The 22,883-nt window shown below is 34.5% G+C and overlaps 1 protein-coding gene across 3 annotated transcripts in view; it reads left to right on the plus strand.

The window, feature by feature from the left end:
• Nucleotides 1-22,883, plus strand: part of LOC129750723 (interferon regulatory factor 2-binding protein 1-like) — a 58,469-nt gene that overhangs the window by 19,880 nt on the left and 15,706 nt on the right. The window contains exon 2 of one of the 3 annotated variants that reach the window (XM_055745731.1): nucleotides 17,389-17,448. The exons of the other annotated variants lie outside the window; for them this stretch is intronic. Within the exon in view, the coding sequence (XP_055601706.1) occupies nucleotides 17,389-17,448 (60 nt within the window). The remainder of the gene's footprint in view (nucleotides 1-17,388; nucleotides 17,449-22,883) is intronic. 3 annotated transcript variants of the gene reach the window in all.

Genomic DNA, 22,883 nt, shown 5'->3' on the forward strand with positions numbered 1-22,883 from the left:
CTGGGCCACGGTACGTGCGCGCTTCGGAATTCGAGAAACAGCACGTCCTGGTCATTTGAACGAAACGCTTTTTTACTCGCTTTACTGCTTTGAGGATACCTACTGCAGACGAAGACGAAGTCTGAGCGATTTATCCACGTAGTTAAAAACACAAATTAGAATTTGTTTGTTTCCAAAAATTTGTTGCAAAAAAAAATCTTATCCATATTTATGATCGCTTTTAAGCCCTATTACTTGTTACTCAAGACTGCTACATAACCTGTGTAAAACTCTTCCTAGTGTTCTTAATAAGAGGTGTTCAGAAATCTTGATTTTTTCATTTTTTATTAATCTTATAGTGGAGTGGAGATAAGGGCATAACGAACTCGCGGGGTATAGTAAGCAAGCACTCATCTTTTCTACAAAAGTGCGTATTTGCTCGAATAAATTTTCGTATTTTTGTATTTTTTTTTTTTTGAGGATTAGTTTCGTACTTCCTATAGTATTAATTCTTCAGCAAAAAAGAAATATTAAAAAAATTAAAAAACTAGGTTCTCAAGTGACGAAAATATTATAATATTAGAGCTCCGGAAAATATGCTCTTATGATCGTTAAATAATCTTGATCTGTAATGTACGCACTGCAATAGGATTTACGCATTGTTCCTCAATTTTCGTCATCATTGAATTTTTGATTTTTCACTTTAATCAATTTAAAAAAGCGTTTTTCCTTTAACTTGTTGACTCGGGGCAAACAAAGCACCATTGATCGGGGCACGATGAGCATTTTCTGCCGTAGAATAGTAGAGCGAATTCATCTCGATGAAGTCAACTGAAGTATAGAGCTACAGCTTGAGTAGTTTACATCTGACTATTTAGCCTATTGGTAAGTAGTCGAAAAGGTTTTCAGATAATTCGAGTTCGATTCCTGTTCAAGGTAATTTGTAGATGAAGCTGATTGTAAATGAAATTCAGGTTTTTATGTTGGTAAAAATTTGGGAGCTCTGCAAGCAAAAATTCACTATTGTAAACAACTGATACAGCGAACAATGTTTTTGAAGTGACAATTTTAAGTGAAGTCGTGACTGAATACATTAGGAACAATCCCTTGATTACATCAACACATTATTCTTTTCATCATCGGTCTGTCGATTGGCCACGATTCGGTGAACAAGAAATTAGTTTGTCATGTTCTCGGGAAAGTTAAATTCAATCCAGAAAAAGCTATTTAATATGACTTGAAAAAAGCTGATGGTCAGGTTATCGAAATTATTTTAAGTTTATCGTGCTAAGCTTTTAAAATTTGACCCTAAATCTTAATTTGTTTATTTTTCAATTTAAAAAAAAAAACCCCAACTCTTTTCGCAAAACACGCGTTTTGCAGATGATGTTTACATCGGCGAATTAGCATATTTAACCTTGCTAAACTGGGATTGAATTGACGCAAATGGGAATCCACGAACGGGTGAGTGGTGCAAGTTCGTTGAAGTCAAACGCGCGTGTTAAAGCCAAAGTTAGCAATGGAGCACTCAGGAAAATCGATCGATCAAAAAGGCAACAAAACTGAAGCCGCGTAGCACACAACACAAGCAACACAACACCATACTCCAGCCAGAGGACTCCCCCCCATAGAGAGCGTTCGTGTGTTTTAAACATTCACCAGACACCGGTTCTTCGATTGGACGGTCGTTCGTTCGTTCGAGGGTTGTTGTTTGTTGACGCAGTTGGAGCAGCTTGCTGGATGGAGTCATCGAGAGAGAAAGAGGTAGTGGGTCGGTCGGGAATTTATGGAACCGGTAAATTGTAGCACGCACACGAAACCAGTCAAACCAGATTCGCTCCCGCGTGCCGACCGCCCGAAACCCCGGCCATTGGTTTTGGATCATGTTTTTGGCATGGCATGGCACCGCTGAGAGATGAAGGCAGCGGCAGGCATGGCAATGACCGTTTCGCCGATTCTCCATCGGAGAATGCAGGTGGAGCACATCAGAAGTGTGCTATGGAAGAAACAGAAGAAAACAAATACCAGATTTGTTGGCGGGCGGCTAGCATATGTACCGGGTGAAGCCTGAAGAAGACGTGTTGGTTGGAAGTAAATCGACGAAAACGCGACTTACGGGGTGTTAATCACGTACCGAGTGGTTCGTGTGTAGGTTACCAGAGCCAGAGTCTGCCTGCCCTCTCGTGAACGACAGCGAAGCGACGACGATGCTTCAACATCATTGAACGACGATGGGCGTTTTGTAACAACAACATGGTGCTGGCGCCCTTCACTGACTGCACTCTCGGCCGGCTTGAAATGAGCTCAATGTTGCCCGGCTTCGTTTTATTGATTTATCTTTCGGTTACAATGTATACGCTGTGAGCATTGGTCATCGGTTGAAATGATCCAATTTGAATATTGTAGAAACTGGGTCTACGATACATTTTTCACGATATGATTTTCAGTTAAATTTATTCTTTTTACTAACTAAGGCGAATGATGAAAGCGGCTGCTAAGTGCTGGGCGTTGCAAGATCGAATCTCCACCAATTCAGAAAACATAAAGACCATTCCACATATATTTGGGAGCAACGATTTTCATATTTTGTAAAAAATTTGATACTATTTGAGGTTTGGAATTTTATAGAAAATTCACTAATGAGCGTGTCAACTTGACACTAGTAAATAAATTTTGACATATCCCTCACTTCAAATGATCTGGACTCAACTTATACGATTGGAATCTGTGTATATAACGACAATAATATATTGGCAATTATATTCTGTTGCAGTCACTTGTTTGTTTGCAAATTGCAAATCACGTCCAAAGACAAAAAATCCGAAAGACAATTTGAAACCCTCACCCTTGTGATTTAATAAAATATGATTCTTCGGCGCCAACTTGTTTTCTAGCAATTTGGGTTAGGAGAACATACCATGTTAAGAAAAATAAAGGTAGTTCAGCTACCGAAAGTTTTGAAACAAGGCCCACGAATTACACTACGTACTCGAAAAGAGACAATTTCAAATTCATTTAAAAGTGGAATAAGAGAGTGTTTTTGTATGCCCCCATCATGTTTGTAGCGTCGATAGAAGGACCTTGAGTCCAACTTACGAAGTTTCTGAAGAAATACTAAAAAACTTTTTCTTAAACAGTTCGCTGCTATGATTTGTTACATTATAGAAACACGAAAAACAGACCGTGATGTAAATAGTTACACATTTTACTTATCTACTATGTAAACCTAGACAATAAAATCATATAAAAATGCCGCTATCCTAAAATTATAGGTTAAATAGAATAAATATAAGATTTTTATTATTAAAACTTCAAATCTAAGCTCTGATTAACATCTTAAGAGAGAATTGAATATTTAAAAACAGATTTGATAAAGTTTTTCTTATGAATGAACTTCCTCCATACCATACCCTAACTTTTGTAGACATAGATGTTTATAAAACTTAAGCTTTGTTGTATGCAAGTTATCAGTTTGTAGCATTTGCAATGAAGTTATATGGAAATAGAGCCAGAAAAACAGAAATTTTGCCTTAAACATTAAATTAAATTAAAAATTACTCCAATGTATAGAAAACAAATGTCCGCGCATGTGTATATAGTTTTTGTACACATATTCGATGTAATATTTGATTAAATCAGTATTCTGCTTAAAAGGCGCATATATAGCCTGCTTCTCCCCTTCCTAAATAGAAAATTTTTGTGAATAAAATGGACTGAAAAGTGTACTATACCGAAGATGATATGTTTGGAAAAGCATTACTGGCATAAGGACTCGAGCTCCCAAGCTAAATGATGCATGACCACTACATTCAAGCGAAACAGGAAAAACATTTTATGGGATTTTCATCCTAATAGAATAATTCATCCCAAAAAAATATAGTGAGAATCGAACTCACTGCATCTCAGTTTGCAGTCCGATATTTTACCCAGTGTAACTTCTGAGATTCATTTAAAATGTACTGGCCTGTAATTTTTAACGTTTCTCCACCTGAACTATATCAAAACCATATCAAGTGGTGATATAACTGCAATCAACTTTGAAGTGGTTTTCTGTAGGGTTTTGTTTTTGTTGAAGTGACCAATTGTAAATACTTTTGCTTACAGCTTTGAGAAAATTCAATATTGTCGGTTTTCAAGCTCGCACAAATTCAAAAATATATTTCTAACTAGGGTGAGTGCTCCTACTTTGGACCTAGAGCCTACTTTAGTCCTAAAATGTCGAAAATTGTAAATTATTCTTTTTGCTGCCATAGAATTAATATATTCTTATGCACACAATGAACTCTTATTCTTCCTGAACCCAACCATACCGTTTTTTGACATTAAAAACCTTTTCGATTAAATTTTCAACGTTTTTAAAAATGTACCCCCTCATCAGTAGTAAATCAGACAGCTCAATTAATGGGGCGCATTTTAAAAAAAAATAGAGTGTTTAAGGAAAAAATACGATTTATTACTTTCCAAGAAAATGTTTAAAGGAAAGTTACTTTCACTGTTAAGTTTATGAGCCATCCTACCAAGTTTTCTTAAAATTCATGAAAATCAATGGAAAACTCGGAAAGTTTGCAACGGGTCCAAATATAGGAAACTTCCGACTTTGATGTTCCATGTTTAGACCTATCATCACCAAAACTTTGTATCAATACCAACAAATTAACAAAGGTGCGAATTTTTGACTGAGGCCTAATTCCGAACCAATATTGAATATTTGTAACAGTTTTTGCCAGCTTAACGCACATAAACTACAAGTAAGTAGACACAAACAAGTTTCAGCTATTGTTCTGCTGATAGAGCTGACGGGGAATGAAAGTGTTTGTGATATTCATAACAGAAATTTAATTTTTTTTCTAAAGGTTAATAAGCTGTAATACTTTTGTATGACAATAATTGATTGAAGATTACATTTTCAATAAATTTGTTTATTTATTTTCGAAAAATCATACTTTTATATGAATTTTAGTTCTAGGTCCATTTAAAGGAACCGGTCAAGTACCAAAATAGGAACAGTAGGTTCAATGTTGGAACTTTGGATCATCCATTTCATTGGGAATCTCTCAATAACGGCGAAACCTATTTTGAAAATTTTCATTGAAACTTGCAGATAAGATCATGACTTATAAATGAATTTCCTTAAGGATATAAATTTCCCGTCCAGTTTTGAGAAAATCATGATTATTTAAAAACCATCGCTTAAAGGGTCCAAAGTAGGGCAACTTACCCTAACTAGGATAGTTTCTAGTGCGAAAAAATATTTTATATGAGGCCCTTGAAGTCAGAGGGGTATAACCCAGCAAACATAAAATCGTATTAGAAATGATAGCTCAATTCGTTAACAATGTTAATGCGAATCGCAATTCCTACCAAATAAATAAACGATCGTAAAAATTGTTACTTAAAGTCGGTATAAATCGGATATGATTATAAGTCCGCCATGTTTGCAAATATGTTCTCCCGCGCGGGATTCAAGTGAAAAAACAACCTTCTTGTTCTCTCTGCGATAAGCAGGGCAACCAGATTGCTAAAAATCAGATGGTTCATTTGCAAAAGAAAATTTCAATGAGAAAAGCAGTAAATATTGTTGCTGGCAACAGTTTGCATGCATTGAGAGCAAAACATGCGCTCTCTTGCATACTTTCAGGATGTACGAAGGTGTTGAATATCGTCCATTTTGTATAATTCTTATCATTTAAGCCAAAAGCTAAAAATATTCGAATATATTGCTTCCACTTTGGTAGGTTAAATGCTGTTTTTTTTTCAAGTTTTATGTGCTGATTCTTTAATGCAAATTAAACGTATAAGATTTTTTGAGAAATTGAGTAATTTCGAGAAAACACGCTTTTAAGTTGCTATGTATGGCCATTTTTCATATATTTTAAGAAAATTTCTCAAATTCTGAAAAAATCACCAAATATAGTTTGAAATATAAAAAAAATCGTAAGGCATTATTATCTCAAAATCGATCATTTTGGCACTCATATCCCTTAGGATCTGAGGGCCTTATAACTGATTACAACCTGTCTTTACATAGCGTAGAAAAAAATCGGAAGATAGGTAAAAAACATAAACCACATTTTTAAGAATTGTTTAATTTTAAGAAAGGACTCTCTTAAGCCTTCTTTCTTCTCTTACTTTCTTTTTAAAAGAAGAAACTAGTATACTCAGGATAGGTTTTATTTATTTTATTTTATTTTTTGAAAAATTGCACAAACGTTATTTGTACTTATATAAAACTTTTTAGAATCAAAATCGAAAGAGGGGATGATAGAAAGGTTTCTGTACAAATTCTGTGTTTCACTATTTTCCCTGAAAATTTGAGGATTACGACGATAATCTTTCAAATTGTAATATACTTTGTTCATTAGCAGACTATAATGCTATAATCGTAAATTCTATTTTCGAAGTCAAAACAATAGCAAAATCTTTAAAAAAAACTATAACTAAAAAGTATAAGGGTGGTCCGAAATAAGTTCTAGAGACGATTCAGAAACATGTGGTCCAAAATAACTAACAAAGTAACTATCAAATTATATGAGCTTTTTAGTTTACACCAAATGGCTTCGTCACCTCTCAAAGCTGTCCAAAATAAATTTAATACTCTACCAGATACGAAAGAGCCTTATAAAATTTGAGACAATTTAGGTTAAAATCACTTGAAAATGACAGGAAAAAGAGTATTATTTTTAGAAGGAAAACTTCTCCACATGGATCATAATACGATAAGGTTGTAATAAGTTTTAGTATAAACTTGAATATTTCATGGAATATCCTCATCACTTCCCTAAATCCAAAGTCCAATCTAGGTGATTTGACATCAAGTTCAAAGTAAAATCAGAGGAAATTTCATTCGAAATAATCGTGACTGATATTTCTACCTCAACACATTGCCGACCGAATACAAGAATTTTGTTGAGTTGTTCCTGAATTTGGCCAAACTTGGATTAAAATTTAACATCAAATGCCAGATATTGTCAGGTTTCTAGGCAAAATAGCCTGGATACGCACAGGAAATTTTTTTATAAACTCTTGATTGTTTTGGCAACGATGAAATTTTCCATTGAAAAAACTTCACTTCATATTCATGGTAACATCATGAGAAGAAGGTCTTATTTCATTGATTTTTTTATTATTTGTTCAGAATGTATTCAGTTAGTTTGGGAATGTAATGTCATCAATTTTGTGGGTTTTGACTATTATTAAGCTTCATTTTTTGCGTATACGACGCTAAACATTTCATTTAAAAAGTTATAATCATTTAAAAATAAAAAATCTGATTTTTTTCGCAAAGATTATATATTTCAATAAATTCTCTGGGTATGCAAAGCAGTGTTTTGAGATTTTTTCTATTCTTATCCTACGGTTACACAGCTTTCAAATAAGCAGTCAAAAGCGCTAAAATAAAAAAAAAAAAAAAAAGATAAGCCGCAAATTAATTTCATAAAACAAATTCACGGTGATTTCTCTTCTTAAAATAATAAAAAAAAGAATCTGATTTTTTGGTATAAAATCGAATATCATTTTTGTGGTACAAGTTAGGTTTGTGCTTAGTTCACAAGAATTTTACTTCAAGAATCAAGAAATATTTTTCATTTAAAATTATATTCTTTGGAACTTTCAGGACATCTCTGGCGATTTTTGAAAAAAAAATTTGGATTCTCCATACAAATTTCCATACAAAATTAAAACTCGTTGCGCTAATTCAGGACCGGATGAATCGCTTCCAAAATTTTTATTGCTATTTCTGGCAGCAAAAATAAAAAAAAAGATAAAGGCGATGTAAAAATTTAAGAATTTGAATTTTCCATACAAAGCTTGCAGCGGTCTGATGCTCATGAACTCAAATGATTTGTAAAACTCAATATTGCTATCGATCTATCATAGTCGAATATACATCAAAGTTTCAAAGTGCCACTAATAAAACTTTATAATAATCAAAGTTTTAAACCTGGTTCAAATAAAAATTTTAAATTTAAACTACGAAATGTGTCGATGATTATTGGCAATTTAAAGTTCTTTTCTGAATATGAACAAGTTGAATATGTTGATCAGCTTTTCAACAAATATTCGTTAATTTCTTTTTTTTTTTCGTTATCCCCTTAACCATTTACATCTGTTTAGATAAACCAGCTCAGCTAACCATATGCAATGAATAATTTTGATTCAGAAAAATGACCAAACATATTTCGCAATGTTTGTAATGAAACTAAAATCTTACTTTCATCTAAAGTAAACATTTCTTTTTCCAATCGTATGTTTATGTTTATTTACACACATATGTATTATTTTCACTTCGCGCAGATTGAATTTCCTCGAAGCAAAGATAAACATTTAGAACATCGGAAACCGCCAAAATTGTAAACACCATTCCCCGGCCCAAACAGCTCAACTTCATTTAGTTTCAAATCGTATTTCTTTCATAAATATTTCACATGGTGAGCGAGCAGAGCGATGAAAAACAAAAACCAAAAATGCCGTCGGAACAACTGAAAGAAACATCTTGCTAGATGGGAAAGTGTTAATCTCGGGCGGTGTCGTCGTTCCGTTTCCGAGTTTTCCCTTCTGCTGAACATTCATCCCCCCATTCCCGGTTTTGCTTTTTTGACGAAGACAAAAAAAAACTCTCTCGTGCGAAAACTAGAGGAAAAAAACGAGTCAATTTGAACCGAGCGTGACCAACAACCAACCAAGAAGAAATGTCTTCGTCGTGTCTTGGGCTTCTTTGCGGTTGTTGCCGTTTTTTTTCAGCAGAAAAGACGAAGACGACGAAGCTGCCACACAATATTGCGCGTCCTTGATGGTGTTCGCGATTCGATTTTTTGCGCTTCGCATTTTTCTCTTATTATTTTGCACAAACTCTCACTGCTCTGCCTGTGTAAGACTTCTACTTCTTTTTCGCCGCCGTTGCCGTTCTGTTCTTCACCTTTCGCCATGCGAACATACTGTTCCTTTCTGCCAATGAAACGTCGAACGCCCCCCGTCGACTGTAAAACAGCCGTGATTTTCTTTCGAGTATTGGTAGCTGCTATGTAAACTGAGTAGCCAGCTTATGTACCTTGGTTTTTCAATGCTACACCATCCCGATTGACCGACTACGAGCGAACGATGGGGGGACTTCTTCTTTCACTTTTTTTTCCCAACCAGCCCCTTGACTTTGACGTGCCTGTGTGAACTGGTAGCTCGCGCACACACCAAAGCATCTCCTTCGAAGCACATAACATTTTAAATTCTCCGCCAAATACCGCACCATCAACGAGTTGGAGAGTCGGTCTGTTGGTCGGTGGGTCGGCTGATGCGATGTCGTCTCGCTAAATCAAGTCTAGTGGTCAGAGAAAGAGAGCAATGGGGGACCTTGGAGAAGAAAGGGGAGCACAAAACCGGTCATGCCTCGTTCCTGACAAGTCAAGTCACTTCATGACGTGACGCGAGCGTCTCACCGCCACTTCTTCGTAAAACGGGCACCGCATCATCCCCCCTTTCCGATTGGCGTTGATCGTATACAACGGGCTATCGGGTAATGTTCGTGTATGGCTGCTGTGTACTATACATACCAGTGCCGGGCTTTGACTACTGCGCAGATCACTCGACAAACGAAATACCCTCTGTCACTCCCCTTTCGCCCACTTCCACCCTCCCAACAATGGCTGACTGACTGACTCTGCGAGGAAGGTGTGCTAGTGTGTGGAATGGGGTACGATATAAGCCCCAGTTTGAAACCGAACGTAGACGACAAAGGGGCGAAGGCCCAGGGCAGAGTACCCCACAATGGGAGGGCAACGAGCGGACTTTAACTGCTGACGACGATGAGCGACGACGAGACACGGTCGGTCGTGTCGAGTCGGTCGATCGTCGTCATCTACGTAAGCAAACCAGTTTTAACTGACCGGATTTTTTTTTTTCGTTCGTTCACTTAAAACATACATACGTAGCATCCGAGAAATACATAATGTGAACGAACACGAACGGGCCATAAATAGCTTTCGTTTGGTTGATACGTTCGTACGACGACTCGGTGCATTACTATTTTTTAGTGTGTTACAACCAGCCAGCCCCAAGAATAAAAAGAACAACTTAAAGTGCGGCGGCCGACCGACCGACAACAATACGTCAGTCAAATATGCAACAGCAGGCACACGTATACACACAAAGAGCCAGCCAGGAATCAATAATGCAACCGGGATTTCCGTTGATTACATTTTTGCCTTCCATTCCAACTTCCTGACGGTTTTCTTTTCGTTTTTTTAAATGTTTTGCTCCAACCAGCGAAACGGGGAAGACTTTTTTCCACACCTGGAAATTCGGTGTAATGCTGAAAAATCTAATTTATGAATCCCTAGGGTTGTCGGGAAAAATCGATAAAACGAAAATGGAGGCGTCCAAATTTGCGGTTCCAATGTGTTCCGGAAAATTGTTCAAAGTAATCGCATTGTAATGTGATTTTTTTTTTACAATTCGTTTATTTGAAACTTTGTAATGTGATGTAATGCTGAAAATTTTGAACCCCCCATGAATTTTGAAAACCCCCATGAGAGTCTAAAAATTCCAAGCAAAATGTTCTTATCTAAACTAAAAATTCCAAATTTCCAATATATTTTTGATGACCGACTCGAATGATTCAAGAGTTACAACCTCAACTCAGAACTAAAACTAAAACTTCGAAATCTTTTCCTAGGTCAATATTTCTGCTACAGTTTTTCAAAAAATTTCTAACTTGTTGATATAAATTTAGTCCCGAATATCGAATTCCAACAACATTAGCTTCCCAGATCGCCCTGATTTTGCTCGAATTTTTGCATTTTTCAAAATCAAACAAAAGTTTAAATTAGATCATTAAAATTATGTTTTTCGTCTAAATTTTTTGAGTTAAATTTATCAAATTTAAAGTGAAAGATTTTTTGAAAGCCTAAAATATGATTTAAAATTGTATTCGATGTATTTTGTCGATATACAAAAGGTAAGTGGCTATGTTCATGATTTTGATTTAGGCTGGATCAAATATCAATTTCGTCGCATTTGAAATTTGTTCAGGTTTTTTTTTTTAATTTAGATATTGGAAAAATATCCATAATTTGCACGTCCCGGATGTTTGGGAAAATATCTAAAAAGCTTAGGCTAGAATAATTCCGGATTTTGTGGCTCCAATTTTGCATGAAAACATTAATTAAAATTCGATGTCTGTGATAAGAATGCGGATTCTGTATTTAGTTTATTGTTACTGAACTTCAGTATGGATCAGCATTGAGAAAAAATCAAACTTTCATGTTCGTCATCAGTGTAGAATATGTAAAGAAAATATTTGAAATTACAAACCATTTTTAAGATTTGAATGAAAATTTTATAATGATTTATAATGATCATGAATTGAAAAATCTGAAATAGTTTTATAATTTGCTATTTTACTTCAAATTCACTAGTTGAATTTCGAATAAATAACCGAAGAAAGAATTCACATACAAAGCCATTAATTCAGAATTCAAATAAGAGATTTCTGGTTTAGAATAATTATCTGGAACTCAGATTAAAAATTGGTTTTCGGATTCGAAGTTCAGATTTCAAAAGGCAGAACTCAGATTCGGAATTGAAATTAAAAATTCGAAACATTCATTAAGAATTCAAACTACAGGCGATCGTAGTTTCATTATTTTAATTCTGGATCCAAATTAAAACTTTTTTAATCCAATCAGAGTCAGTTTGGAACACAAACTAAAAGAAATCAGAAGTAGATATAAAATAAAATATTGAATTTTGAGAAACCTAAATTTTATTTTTTCAATTTAACTGAAAACATATTTGAATGGTTTTATTGATCAACATTTTTTACATTGCATGCAGATCCTTCTTTAACAAAGTTTCAAACTGAAATCTTTAATTTAGTCGAGTTTACCAGAGTGAAAAATGTATATGATTTGAACCGCAAACTTAATGTCTTACTTTTATTCCAAAATATTTGAAATTGGTTTTACCAAAAATGCCTCAAATGGTCATGCTCGTGGCTAAAAGAACCAGGTTTCTATTTTCTAATTTAACTAAAATTAAAAAACTTTTCTTGAAAATTAAATCTTCCAATCTCTAATTTATTTTTTAAAGCTTTTTGAATAAAAAATGCCAACTTCTAGGACTTATTCTTGAAAGTAAGAAATTAAAATAAATACTATTAACGTTAAATAACTCAAACCGGAGAACCTTTAAATTGTTTTTTTTTTTATGGATGCATTGTTCAAGCGAAAATGTTATAGGAAAAATTTTGTCACCAAACAGACCCCCCTCCCCCTTAATCAGCCAAATTTGAACTATGAAAGCTACTTTTTGAGTACTTCTGTGCCTTTTGGTCGCTTGTTTGTTATAATTTAGAGTTAAAACCACATCAATTTGATAGGTACAAAGTTGTGTTTCGCAAGAAAATCTTTTGATAGTTACAGTAAGTTTTTTTTACGCGGTTTTTGGTATTTAGGCGATATTTGAGAGAAAATATTTCAAGTCCTTTTAAAAGTAAAACACTTCGTATCTTTTTGAGACCTGTGTTTAAGACCTGAGACTCAAGACATGCGATATGAGACCTAAAACCTGAGACCTTAGATCTGAGACCTGAGACAAGAGACTTGAGACCTGAGACATGAGACCTGAGATATGAGACAAGAGACAAGAGACAAAAGACAAGAGACATAAGCCGTGAGGCATGAGGCATGAGACATGAGACACGAGACTTGAGATTTGAGACCTGAGACAAGAGGCAAGAAACAAGAGACATAGGACTTGAGACTTGAGATGTCTCATTTCTCATTGCTCATGTCTTATGTCTCATGCCTCATGTCTCATGTCTGATGCAGTCTTCCGAAAATCAATCAAAACAAACACCCGTTTCCTGTTGGAAACATTCTGATTGTATAATGGGATAGCGCCTCTCGCAACTGCTTCGCCTGGCTGGTATGCAATCTCGATCAGCGCTCCTATCAGCTATGCAAGCCGAGTCGCATCATTCAAAATCATCGGATTAGCAAACATCGCATATCGGAGATGAGTGAGATACAAACTGATCTATTCTGAATGTAGCTCACTCAGTATCTGCCTGAAGTATATGAAATTCAAAATTATTTTCTGCAGGACGAGAAAAATCAAACAGTTGTGCGGGACACCATAAACTCTCAGTAGTTTTAACGTGACGGACGACAGTTTAATAAGAGAACTTGTAAAAATTGAAAACACGGCGAAAGTGAACATCTTTCCCTCACACACACACAGCTACAATTTGATTTTGATCATACTGATGTTAAAAAAAACGTTATAACAACAAATAAATTTATTAATTTGCTATATATCAAATCAAACAAAATACGCTAATGATCGGCTTCATGTATCACTCACTCACTGCCTGATCCATTCACTCCTGATCGAAGACCAACAAGATTCGCCATATGCATTGCGCATAGGTGAGATTCCAATTTTATGATGGTGCTGCACTGTTTTGACAGCAAGCATCGTGCGAGGTGATCTGTATTTTAGCGATGAATTGAACGATCGATGATCGGGTAGGTTCAGTAGCAATCAATAACGAAACCCGACCTCTGTACGTTCAGGTGCGAAGTGCAATCAGAAACATTCATTGAAAATGAGTGAATTTCGGAACACTGGTCTGATGTCCCTTATCTTTTGTCTCTTATCTCTTGTCTCTTGTATCTTGTCTCCTGTCTCTTGTCTCTTGCCTCTTGTATCATGTCTCAGGTTTCAGGTCTCAGCTCTCAGGTCTCAAGTCTCATGTCTTATGTCTTTTGTTTCTGGTTTTCAGGTCTCAAGTCTTATGCCTTTTGTCTCAGGTCTCAAGTCTCATGTCTCATATCTTAGCTCTGAAGTCTAAGGTCTCAGGTCTCATGTCTTAGGTCTAAATGTCATTATCATGTCATTTTCATGTCATTGTCAATGTCATATCATGGCATTCATGTCAGGTCCTCGGTACCGCGGTTTTTTAAACGCGGTACGTAGACATGAGACATGAGAAATGAGATATGAGACATGAGACAAGAGATTAGAGACAAAAGACATAGGACTTGAGACTTGAGATGTCTCATTTCTCATGTCTCATGTCTCTTGTCTCATGTATCTTGTCTCATGTATCTTGTCTCATGTTTCAGGTTTCAGGTCTCAGATGTCAGGTCTCAAGTCTCATGTCTTATGTCTTTTGTTTCAGGGCTCAGGTCTCATGTCCCATATCTTAGGTCTGAGGTCTCAGGTCTCAGGTCTCATGTCTTAGGTCTAAATGTCAAAATCATGTCATTTTCATGTCATTATCAATGTCATATCATGACATTCATGTCAGGTCCTCGGCACCGCGGTTTTTTTACGCGGTACGGATTACTGCGTAAAAAAACCTTACTGTAGCCTTGATAATTTCAAGAAGTATTTTCGTCACTTTTCAAGGAGCTTTTAGTTAGGTTTGATTTAATATTCTTATTCTTAGTAAAATTAATAAAAATAAGTATTTAAAAAAACTTACATGTCGATTCAAAACTAAGATTTCAAGTGGCTATTTATCAAAATCGGTCGAAACTTGAAGAAGTTATGGTTATTTTATTAAAACAGAAGGGGAGAATGAGGATACTTGATCCCTGGGATACTTGATTACTTAGCTATTTCTCAAAACTGGAATGACTTACAAGGATCAAATGTTCTAGAAAAATGTGTCAAATGAAGCGAAACAACAATCAATAAGCTCAAAAAATTTTACAATTTTTTTTTTGAGTTAGTGAATTTTGTTTGTAAATTTCCCGAAATGCGATTTGAAGATTTTTTTTATCACATTAAAATATTTCTAACATGAAAAATTATAATAAAAAAAAATGTATATTCCAATATATTACTTGTTAGAGTGAAATATGAACTGCATAATACCATATTTATACTAAAATGTTCATTATAGGTTCAATTGATCCCTAGAGTTCAAAATGGTATGTTTTTCTTCTAAATAGATCGTAATCATTGCTGATTACAAGATTACTAACATTTATCCAATATTTATCCAATAATAATTGTATGGCAAAAAGGGCTAAGAAAATTGATTTTCTCTTAAATTTAGAAAATAGCGCCTTAAAGTCTGCAATGAGGCTAGAGTTCAGGCATAGTTTTGGTATTTCCTTCTTCTGACATTTATAAATTGTGAATTAAGAAAAAAGACATGACCGAATTGTCTATTTTGAATCTTTGTTTGAAATTTTTCTCCAAGGATTATAACCCCCGGAATAAAGGATCAAGTCTCGTTCAATAAAAGATCAAGTCTCCCTAAACATTAAAAATATCTCCTTTTTTTACTCCCACGAAAATGCTTCTAGTTTGTCTACGGGTTCAAGTATCGTTCCAATTTTTAGAGCATATAAACTTGAAATTACACGCTGTCAGAAAATGCAAAAGACGGAGAGTTGCTAAATTTTTCCAAAAATATATGACAAAAATAAGTAAAGCGGATCAAGTATCCCCATCCTCCCATAATTTTTGCATTTTATACTAGTTTCACGAAAGAAAAATTAAATATGATAAATCTCACTTGCTCCAAGCTAAAATTGATCATTAGCTTGCCAGAAGGTCACATGTCAAATTTCAGCGAAATCTGACCACGGGGAAGGGTTGCTTGAGTCTCAAGCGTGAAGGGGATTTTAAGGTATTTAACACAGGAGGAGAAAAAATACTGATTTTCCCTTAATAACTTTTTTTTAATGACTGAAAAGCCAAAACCAAATAAACAATAAGAAGTTCAATAAACTTTCCACCGTTGAAAATTTTGTGAGATATAGGCTATTTTCGGAATATAAAAAATTACATAAATTGACGCATTCTTAAAGCTTTTCTTTATTTGGGTTGCTGTTATGAGACCTTGCTTGCTGGAAACCAACAGAGGGTCTTGCATGTGTTGAAACACTCTAGCAAACGTAGTTTCATCATTAGATCATTACAAAACATTGTTATTTTCGAAATAGTGCCTGTTACATCTGCTGTATCCGCCTCACGCTTACCCGACATTTTCCAATATGATGGATATAAAGTAAGGTTGCCAGATTTTTTTCCCGAATGTCATCAGACCAGCCAAATCCGAGCATTTTTATCTAAAAACCTGGCAAAATCCGGGCATTTGATCTAAAAATTTTAACCTGATATCCAGGCAATACCTGTCAAAATTTGGTCGAAACCACGAAATTATTCAATAAAAATCAAGAAAAAAAATATTCAAAATATTGTTTTTTCGATCAAAATACATTAGCAGACTTCATATCATAATCATATTTTAGGCTTCAAAACTAGGTAAAACTAAAAAAAAAAAATTTTGGACGCAAAAATAAATAATGACTCAGACTTCTTTGTTAGATATTGCAAATAGAGTGAATAAACCAGCGCAAAATCCGGACTTTTTTCAACGAAATCCGGGCACCCGGCCAGAACGAACTTTTTCTTAAGTTTGTGTCAAATATCCGGTCAAGTGAAACCGGGCAATCTGGCTTAATATAAAGACAATTAATATTTCTTTTTCAATATTTTCTAATAATCATTACGACACATCAAAATATAGCGGACTTTTTCGTTTTAAAAAGGAAATCAAAATAAATCTTTCAAAATCAAACTATAAAGAGAAAGAAGAAATTTGTATCGAGAAATCATAAATAAATCTGAAACGAATGTATTTGTCCACAGTGGGCAATCACGAAAACTTTTTTTAAACCAAACCATTAAATTCTATTACACATTCTTCCCCACTTTAATTAATAATTTGTCTTGGACCATTACGTGCGTTTGTCGATGTTTTTCTCGGTAGATGTTGTTTCTGGTATGTATATTTTTAAATTTAGTTAACCTAAATTTTATATTATGGCGATGCACAGCTCTCCTTTTCACAATCAAACTCAAGCTATCAAGGAATGTGTGTAAGAAATCAACACATTCTATCAAGGGAATGTACCGCTGTATCTTTTAAAATAAAAAAAAATACTTTTATTTACATGGACTATGGAGAGATCAGAAATTTTGTACTAATAAACTTTTAATAAATCACACATCCTTTGAAAAATATTGGAATCAGTTAAACTTGTCTAAGATGATCAAGATCGGACATTTCTAGCTTATTCGAACTTTTCCAAATGGAACACCACTGAAAAGAAAACTTTCAACTCAATTTGTTTACCCAACTGACTTTATTACGGTTCACCACACTGCTGCGCTGTCGTGTCCACAAATTGACCCGCAAAGGCAGAACAGTCCACAGGCTAACATGTGTGGAATGATTTTCCAACCTTTTTTCCAAATATTTTTTTCTCTTTACTTTTATAATATAAACCTATGTATACACAAATATTTAACACCCCAAATATCGTCCGATCTTGTTGATTCTTCTGACCACTTTCTTCCCGTTTGTTCTTTTTTTCTCTCTATCTTTCACAGACCAAAAGAATCAAAACATGGGCATTTACGTGAACGCCCCAGTTGTGCAACGTTACAAATGTAAGTTGAAAAACCCTTGAAAAAAAAACATAACATATCTATTACATGTATTCGAAAATTAAATGACTGAATATTGCATCAAATCTGTAATGATACACTTTTCGAGTGATATGGAAACTCTCTTTTTACCTGGTGTGAAGATACAAAAAAAACTCTTATTGAGGAAGTTTCAAAATTAACAAGTAACGAACTTTGTTGCTATCAAATTCTTAATTTTCTGTCACTTCTTAATAGACTGGAAGCACAAAATCCATCAACTGTTTTTCTTTGCTTGTACCTACATACATTTCTCGAGAAATAAGATTCTTTGTTTTTCTAAATCATTTCTGAAACAATATTTGAATTTTGTATTCCTAAATGTAAATTAAAAATATTTTGCTTAAAATAAAATCATTAATTAATTCCGAATGATTACAGAAAATTTTTCAAACACTTGGCATTATACTGTTTGAGCATTTTGATCCTAAATTACGAAAAAGTTTAGTCTAAAAATTTAAACTTACTTTGAAAATATTTTTCTGTATATAACTTCACTATTCAAGGTCACATTCTTTTGTGATAAGAAACTTACCCAAATTGTAAAAAAGAAAAAGCATTCTACGGAGCTCGTGATAACAAAGTAAAAGTAAGAGAATTGTAGCTCTCGAGTATACTAAAAATAAGCATCAAAACAAAAATAAATTCAGCCATATTAGGTAACTCCTGGGGGGGGAAGCCGGTTTCAGTTTGGCTTATCACTTTCGTTCCAATTCCGTTAAACGAATGAACGAACGAAATAGCAAAAAAAATGCATAGCTCCGCTTCTATTTTTTTTTTCATTTTACTATGTACTGTACCATATTTGCTGCTGTCTATACGAATGTTTTATTTTTTTATTATTTCCATTGCCCAACGGAAAACGTAATCATTTTGTTTTGGTTTTGCATCTCCGACTGGACCCTCCTTCTCCCCGTATTTTCGTCGACTTAACGGCTGACTGACTGACTAACTAACCAACTGTGCCATTTTGTGTTGCAGCCCGATGGCGGCGGCAATCTTGAACTTCAATCCGGCAGCAGCAGGTTAAGGCAAATAAACATTTTATCTGCAACAATCAACACATGATGGTTGTATGTAGGTATAAATGTAAATGAATCTGCTGCGTCTCCCCTTATGTAAAACGGCGCCATTACCCTCCGGGGGTGAATGTAATCGGGAGGTCCCCCATCAATGATTCTCTAGTGGTGCTCTATCAACAACAACCCCTTGGAAGCTTCTGAATTGACCCGGTAGAGGGTCCCTAATGGAGGCAGCAATCGAATGAAACATTTCGTGATGGCATGTAAATGGCACTTTGGCGAGGAGGCACGCATCTGTTGCTGTTGGCTGGCGACGACTTTGAACCATCATTGGAAACAACACAAAGTACATTCAAAGTTGGTTCGTGCCTCCAGTGCCAGTGGCCGGACGTCACGTTTCGTTGTAATATTTCGACGCTTCCCATTTTAGAAATGGGCGGAAGGACGGATGACGAAGACGTCCACGATACGATGGGTGAAATTGTAGAACTGTTTTTTTCTCATAGTTTAACTTGCATAATAATTGACCGTACGTGACCACTGGAAGAAATTGCACTTGGAAGAGTTTGATTCGATAGGAAAAAAATCTGTTTCGGCTTCGCTAACTCCACTGATTTAATAGATACTAAATGACTAAATTAATTCCTGCCATTTTCCATAAATATTATTAATCTTTATTAATAGAATTAATTAATTTATCAAAGCCTTTGAACATTTAAAAAAGATGCTCAAAATTCTGTGACATAACAAACATGTTTGTGATTTCTGCAACCTTGATCGCAAATAGGAAATAGCTGAGTTCTAAAATTTAGATGCAATTTCTGAAAGCATTTAGTATACGAATATTTTGGGAATTATCTAGGGTAGATAAGGGCATAATGGCCACCTTAAGAAGAACGCATATTTAACCATAGAGAACAGCTCTAATTTGTGAGTTAATTCATTATTTCTTGTTAAGACACTAACAAAGTATTTTTCCTTACGGACTTGAAAAAGTAGACAAAAACGTTTAAAAATGCATTTAATTTTTTTTTTGCCAAAAGCTGAAAATCAGTCTCTGCAGGGGCATAATGAGAACCCCCCCTGGGGCAGTATATGCACCATTAATCGGGGCACGATGAGGCCCGCTGCCTAAGAATCTAGAAGCGAATTCGACTCCATGAATTCAACTGAATCATAGAGCCACAGCTTGAATTGATTCATCTGACGATTTGGCCTATTGGTTAGGTGTCGGAGAGGTAATCAGAAGACTCGAGTTCTATTCTTGGTCGAGGTGATTTATTTTCATTTACCATTCATGATCGATACATTTGGCACTAAACAGTGAGTCGTAGATCCATCAAACAAAGACATAACAGAAAAATGTATGTCTGTTTATAGAATTAATTTTGATTACCTCTCCGACACCTTGCCAATAGGCTAAATCGGCTGATGTAAACTAGTCATGCTGTGGCTCTATAACTCAGTTGACTTCATCGAGTTTAATTCGCTAGATTCTACGACAGAAAATGCTCATCGTGCCCCCATCAATTTTGCTCTATACGCCCCAAGTCAACAAGTTAAAGTTAAAAACGCGTTTTAAAATTGATTATAGCATAAAATCAAAATTTAATGATGGTGAAAATTGACATGGTGTACATACATCATGTTGAAGTGCGTATCTTATATATTAAGATGATTTAACGATCATAACAACTTATTTTCCGATGCTCAAAAATCATAATATTTTCGTCACTTGAGAACCTTGTTGTTGTTGTTGTTGTTGTTTTATGTTTTAAATATTTCTGTAAAGATGATAAGCAGATTTCTTTTTTGCTGAAAAATTGATACTATAGCAAATACAAAACTGTTCCTCATGACAATTAGTATTTTCGTGAAAAAGAGGAGTTCTTACTTATGCCCTCGGTGCTCATTATGCCATTCTCCCCTATTTTCTAATCTTATACATGGAAAGATATCTCTGTTGACTGGAAATCACTTTAAAAAGGGTAGTTCTCTTGACAGGGAATTAGATATGGGAGAGTGGGGAATCATGGGCCACTTTTTTCGTTGTTCCATAAATTCTTTATTATAAAAGATAAAATGAAAATAAAAAATGGTATGGTTTTCTACATTATCAAGGTATCATAAGGTATTTTTTTTTTAATTTTTAATAAGTTATTTTCCCCAAATTCTGGCTGTTTGAAAAAAAGGAATATTTTTTGGATTTTGAAAAATGGTGGAGAATCGTGGGCCACCAAATCCAAATTGATCAAATAACATGCAAAGTTTATAAGTTGACCCAAAACTGTGATTTCCTTATTCAATTCGTTATTTTAAAGCAATTTCAGACGATGAAATAAAAAAGAGAGCTGTGTATGATCGCATAGATTCCAAAACCTGACTCGCAAACGTTTTGGCAAAATTTCTTATATAGGATGGACAAAATATTTTTCATAACTCCTCATTTAGCATAAGAAAACTTTACAGATAGGAAAAACGTATTTTAAGTTCTGAATGTGTATAAAACATAAAAATGGAAGTGATTCAAGATGTGTGGCCCACGATTCCCCACAAGCTATGATTTGTAAATTGGTTGCGTTTGTGTGACTTATTGATGTTTCATCAAAAATTCCTTTTCCACGTGAAAGATCATGACAAAACTAAGATCATAAGCGTATGAGCATATTTTTGTTATGCACTTTAGGTTCCCCATCGATGAAATTAGCGGGTGTTTTTTTAATTATGTAAGTAAATTTTTCTAACTTTTTTTAGCTTGGTAATTAAAGGAAGCATATGATGCGTGTTTCAGTCAACAACACATAGGAATATAAGCTCACGCAAAGCGACGACGATGACAGTTGGTATGAGATTTTTATCTCAACACACATCTGAGATATTAAAAGTGGCCCACGTTTCCCCATGGCCCACGATACCCCAATCTCCCCTACATGTATGTTTTCGGGGCCGAGAATGGTTCATATATGTAATAGGTATTTTCAAACTCCTCCTCACGAGGAAAAAGGGGAACTCTAATGCAAAATAAATGACACAATTCTAATCATTTTCAAATAATTTTTATCAAATTCAGTACACAAGAAATTTAATTTTAATACAACACCATTTCCAACATGGGGCATTCATACAAATTAAACGAAAAATTTAACCCTACTCAAACATTTTTAAAATGATTTTCATTAAAATCGGTTACCGTACAAGTTTTGATATAAGAAGAATAGAAGATGATATGAAAAAGAACTTATTAATTGCTTTTGGTAAGTAAATCGAGCAGTCGAACAATCGCTTCTAACAATTGCTTTGGTTGGTATCAATAAAGTAAGTTTTGACAGCTGTTTTCTCAGTCATGAGCTTTTAGATTTAGAACGGGCAAGTTTGTTTAACATGCAAAGAAATGCTTTTTTTCGAAGCATGCTCGGTTTTAGACTTGTTGAATCAAAAATTATTCTAAAAATAAAAATATTATAAAATACATCTCAAGAAGAATCAAAGTGTTTATAAATTGAAACAAAAAACATGAGCTGGCTCGGTTTCACAGAAGAAACAAAAAATATTCAATTTTCCCATACAAACAAAAAAGTTCAAATTTACTCATGTAAACGTTATTATAAATGTCACATTTCGTTTAGCTGATTCAAAACAGCCGCAAATAAGCAAATTCAAGTCAAAACGAAGTTAAATTTTGAATGTTGTGTACAATCATGTGTTTTATTAATTTGGAAAACCTCGTTTGAATCTGGGACAGGAAGATTGAATAAAAAAGAAAAAAAAATCGTTCAAACGTCAAATATCTCTCATAACTCTACCGACCAGGCCAGGTGTGAAGGTTAAAAATTTACTTTCTTATTAAGTGATTTTCAATAGAACTTTTTTATGCTGAAAAGCACTTGTTTTGCATTAAACAATTATTTAATTAGGTTTTGTTTTGTTCTGGCAGTTTCACACGTATTAATTCAACCAAAATTAGTTGAAGTTTTTGAAGCTGATAAATAATAATTGTTTGATTGGTGGTTGTTCTAAAAAAAGCTTAAAAACAGAATTAGATTTCTCGTAGTTCCCATGGACCAAACAACATTTTTATATAGTTCAAAACTTATATTTACGACAGAGTTGAAAACTAACATTTGATAATCTAGCTGGTGTATTCGATTTCGATGTTTACATTTGAATCTGCTACAATTAACTCAGAAGACTTAAATTTAGCACCTAAACAACTGACTTACATGACTCGGTACACGAAACTTATCATCTAAAGTTAAAATTTAACCGATTACAATTTTAAAATAATCACAGATTTCACAGAATTTTCAAATTTTGGATAGATTACCAAAATTATAATTTTTTTGGCTAAAATAAATTTTAGATTTCACAAAATTTTGG

The sequence above is a fragment of the Uranotaenia lowii genome, chromosome 3 (assembly GCF_029784155.1).
Source record: "Uranotaenia lowii strain MFRU-FL chromosome 3, ASM2978415v1, whole genome shotgun sequence".
Classification (NCBI taxonomy): domain Eukaryota; kingdom Metazoa; phylum Arthropoda; class Insecta; order Diptera; family Culicidae; genus Uranotaenia; species Uranotaenia lowii.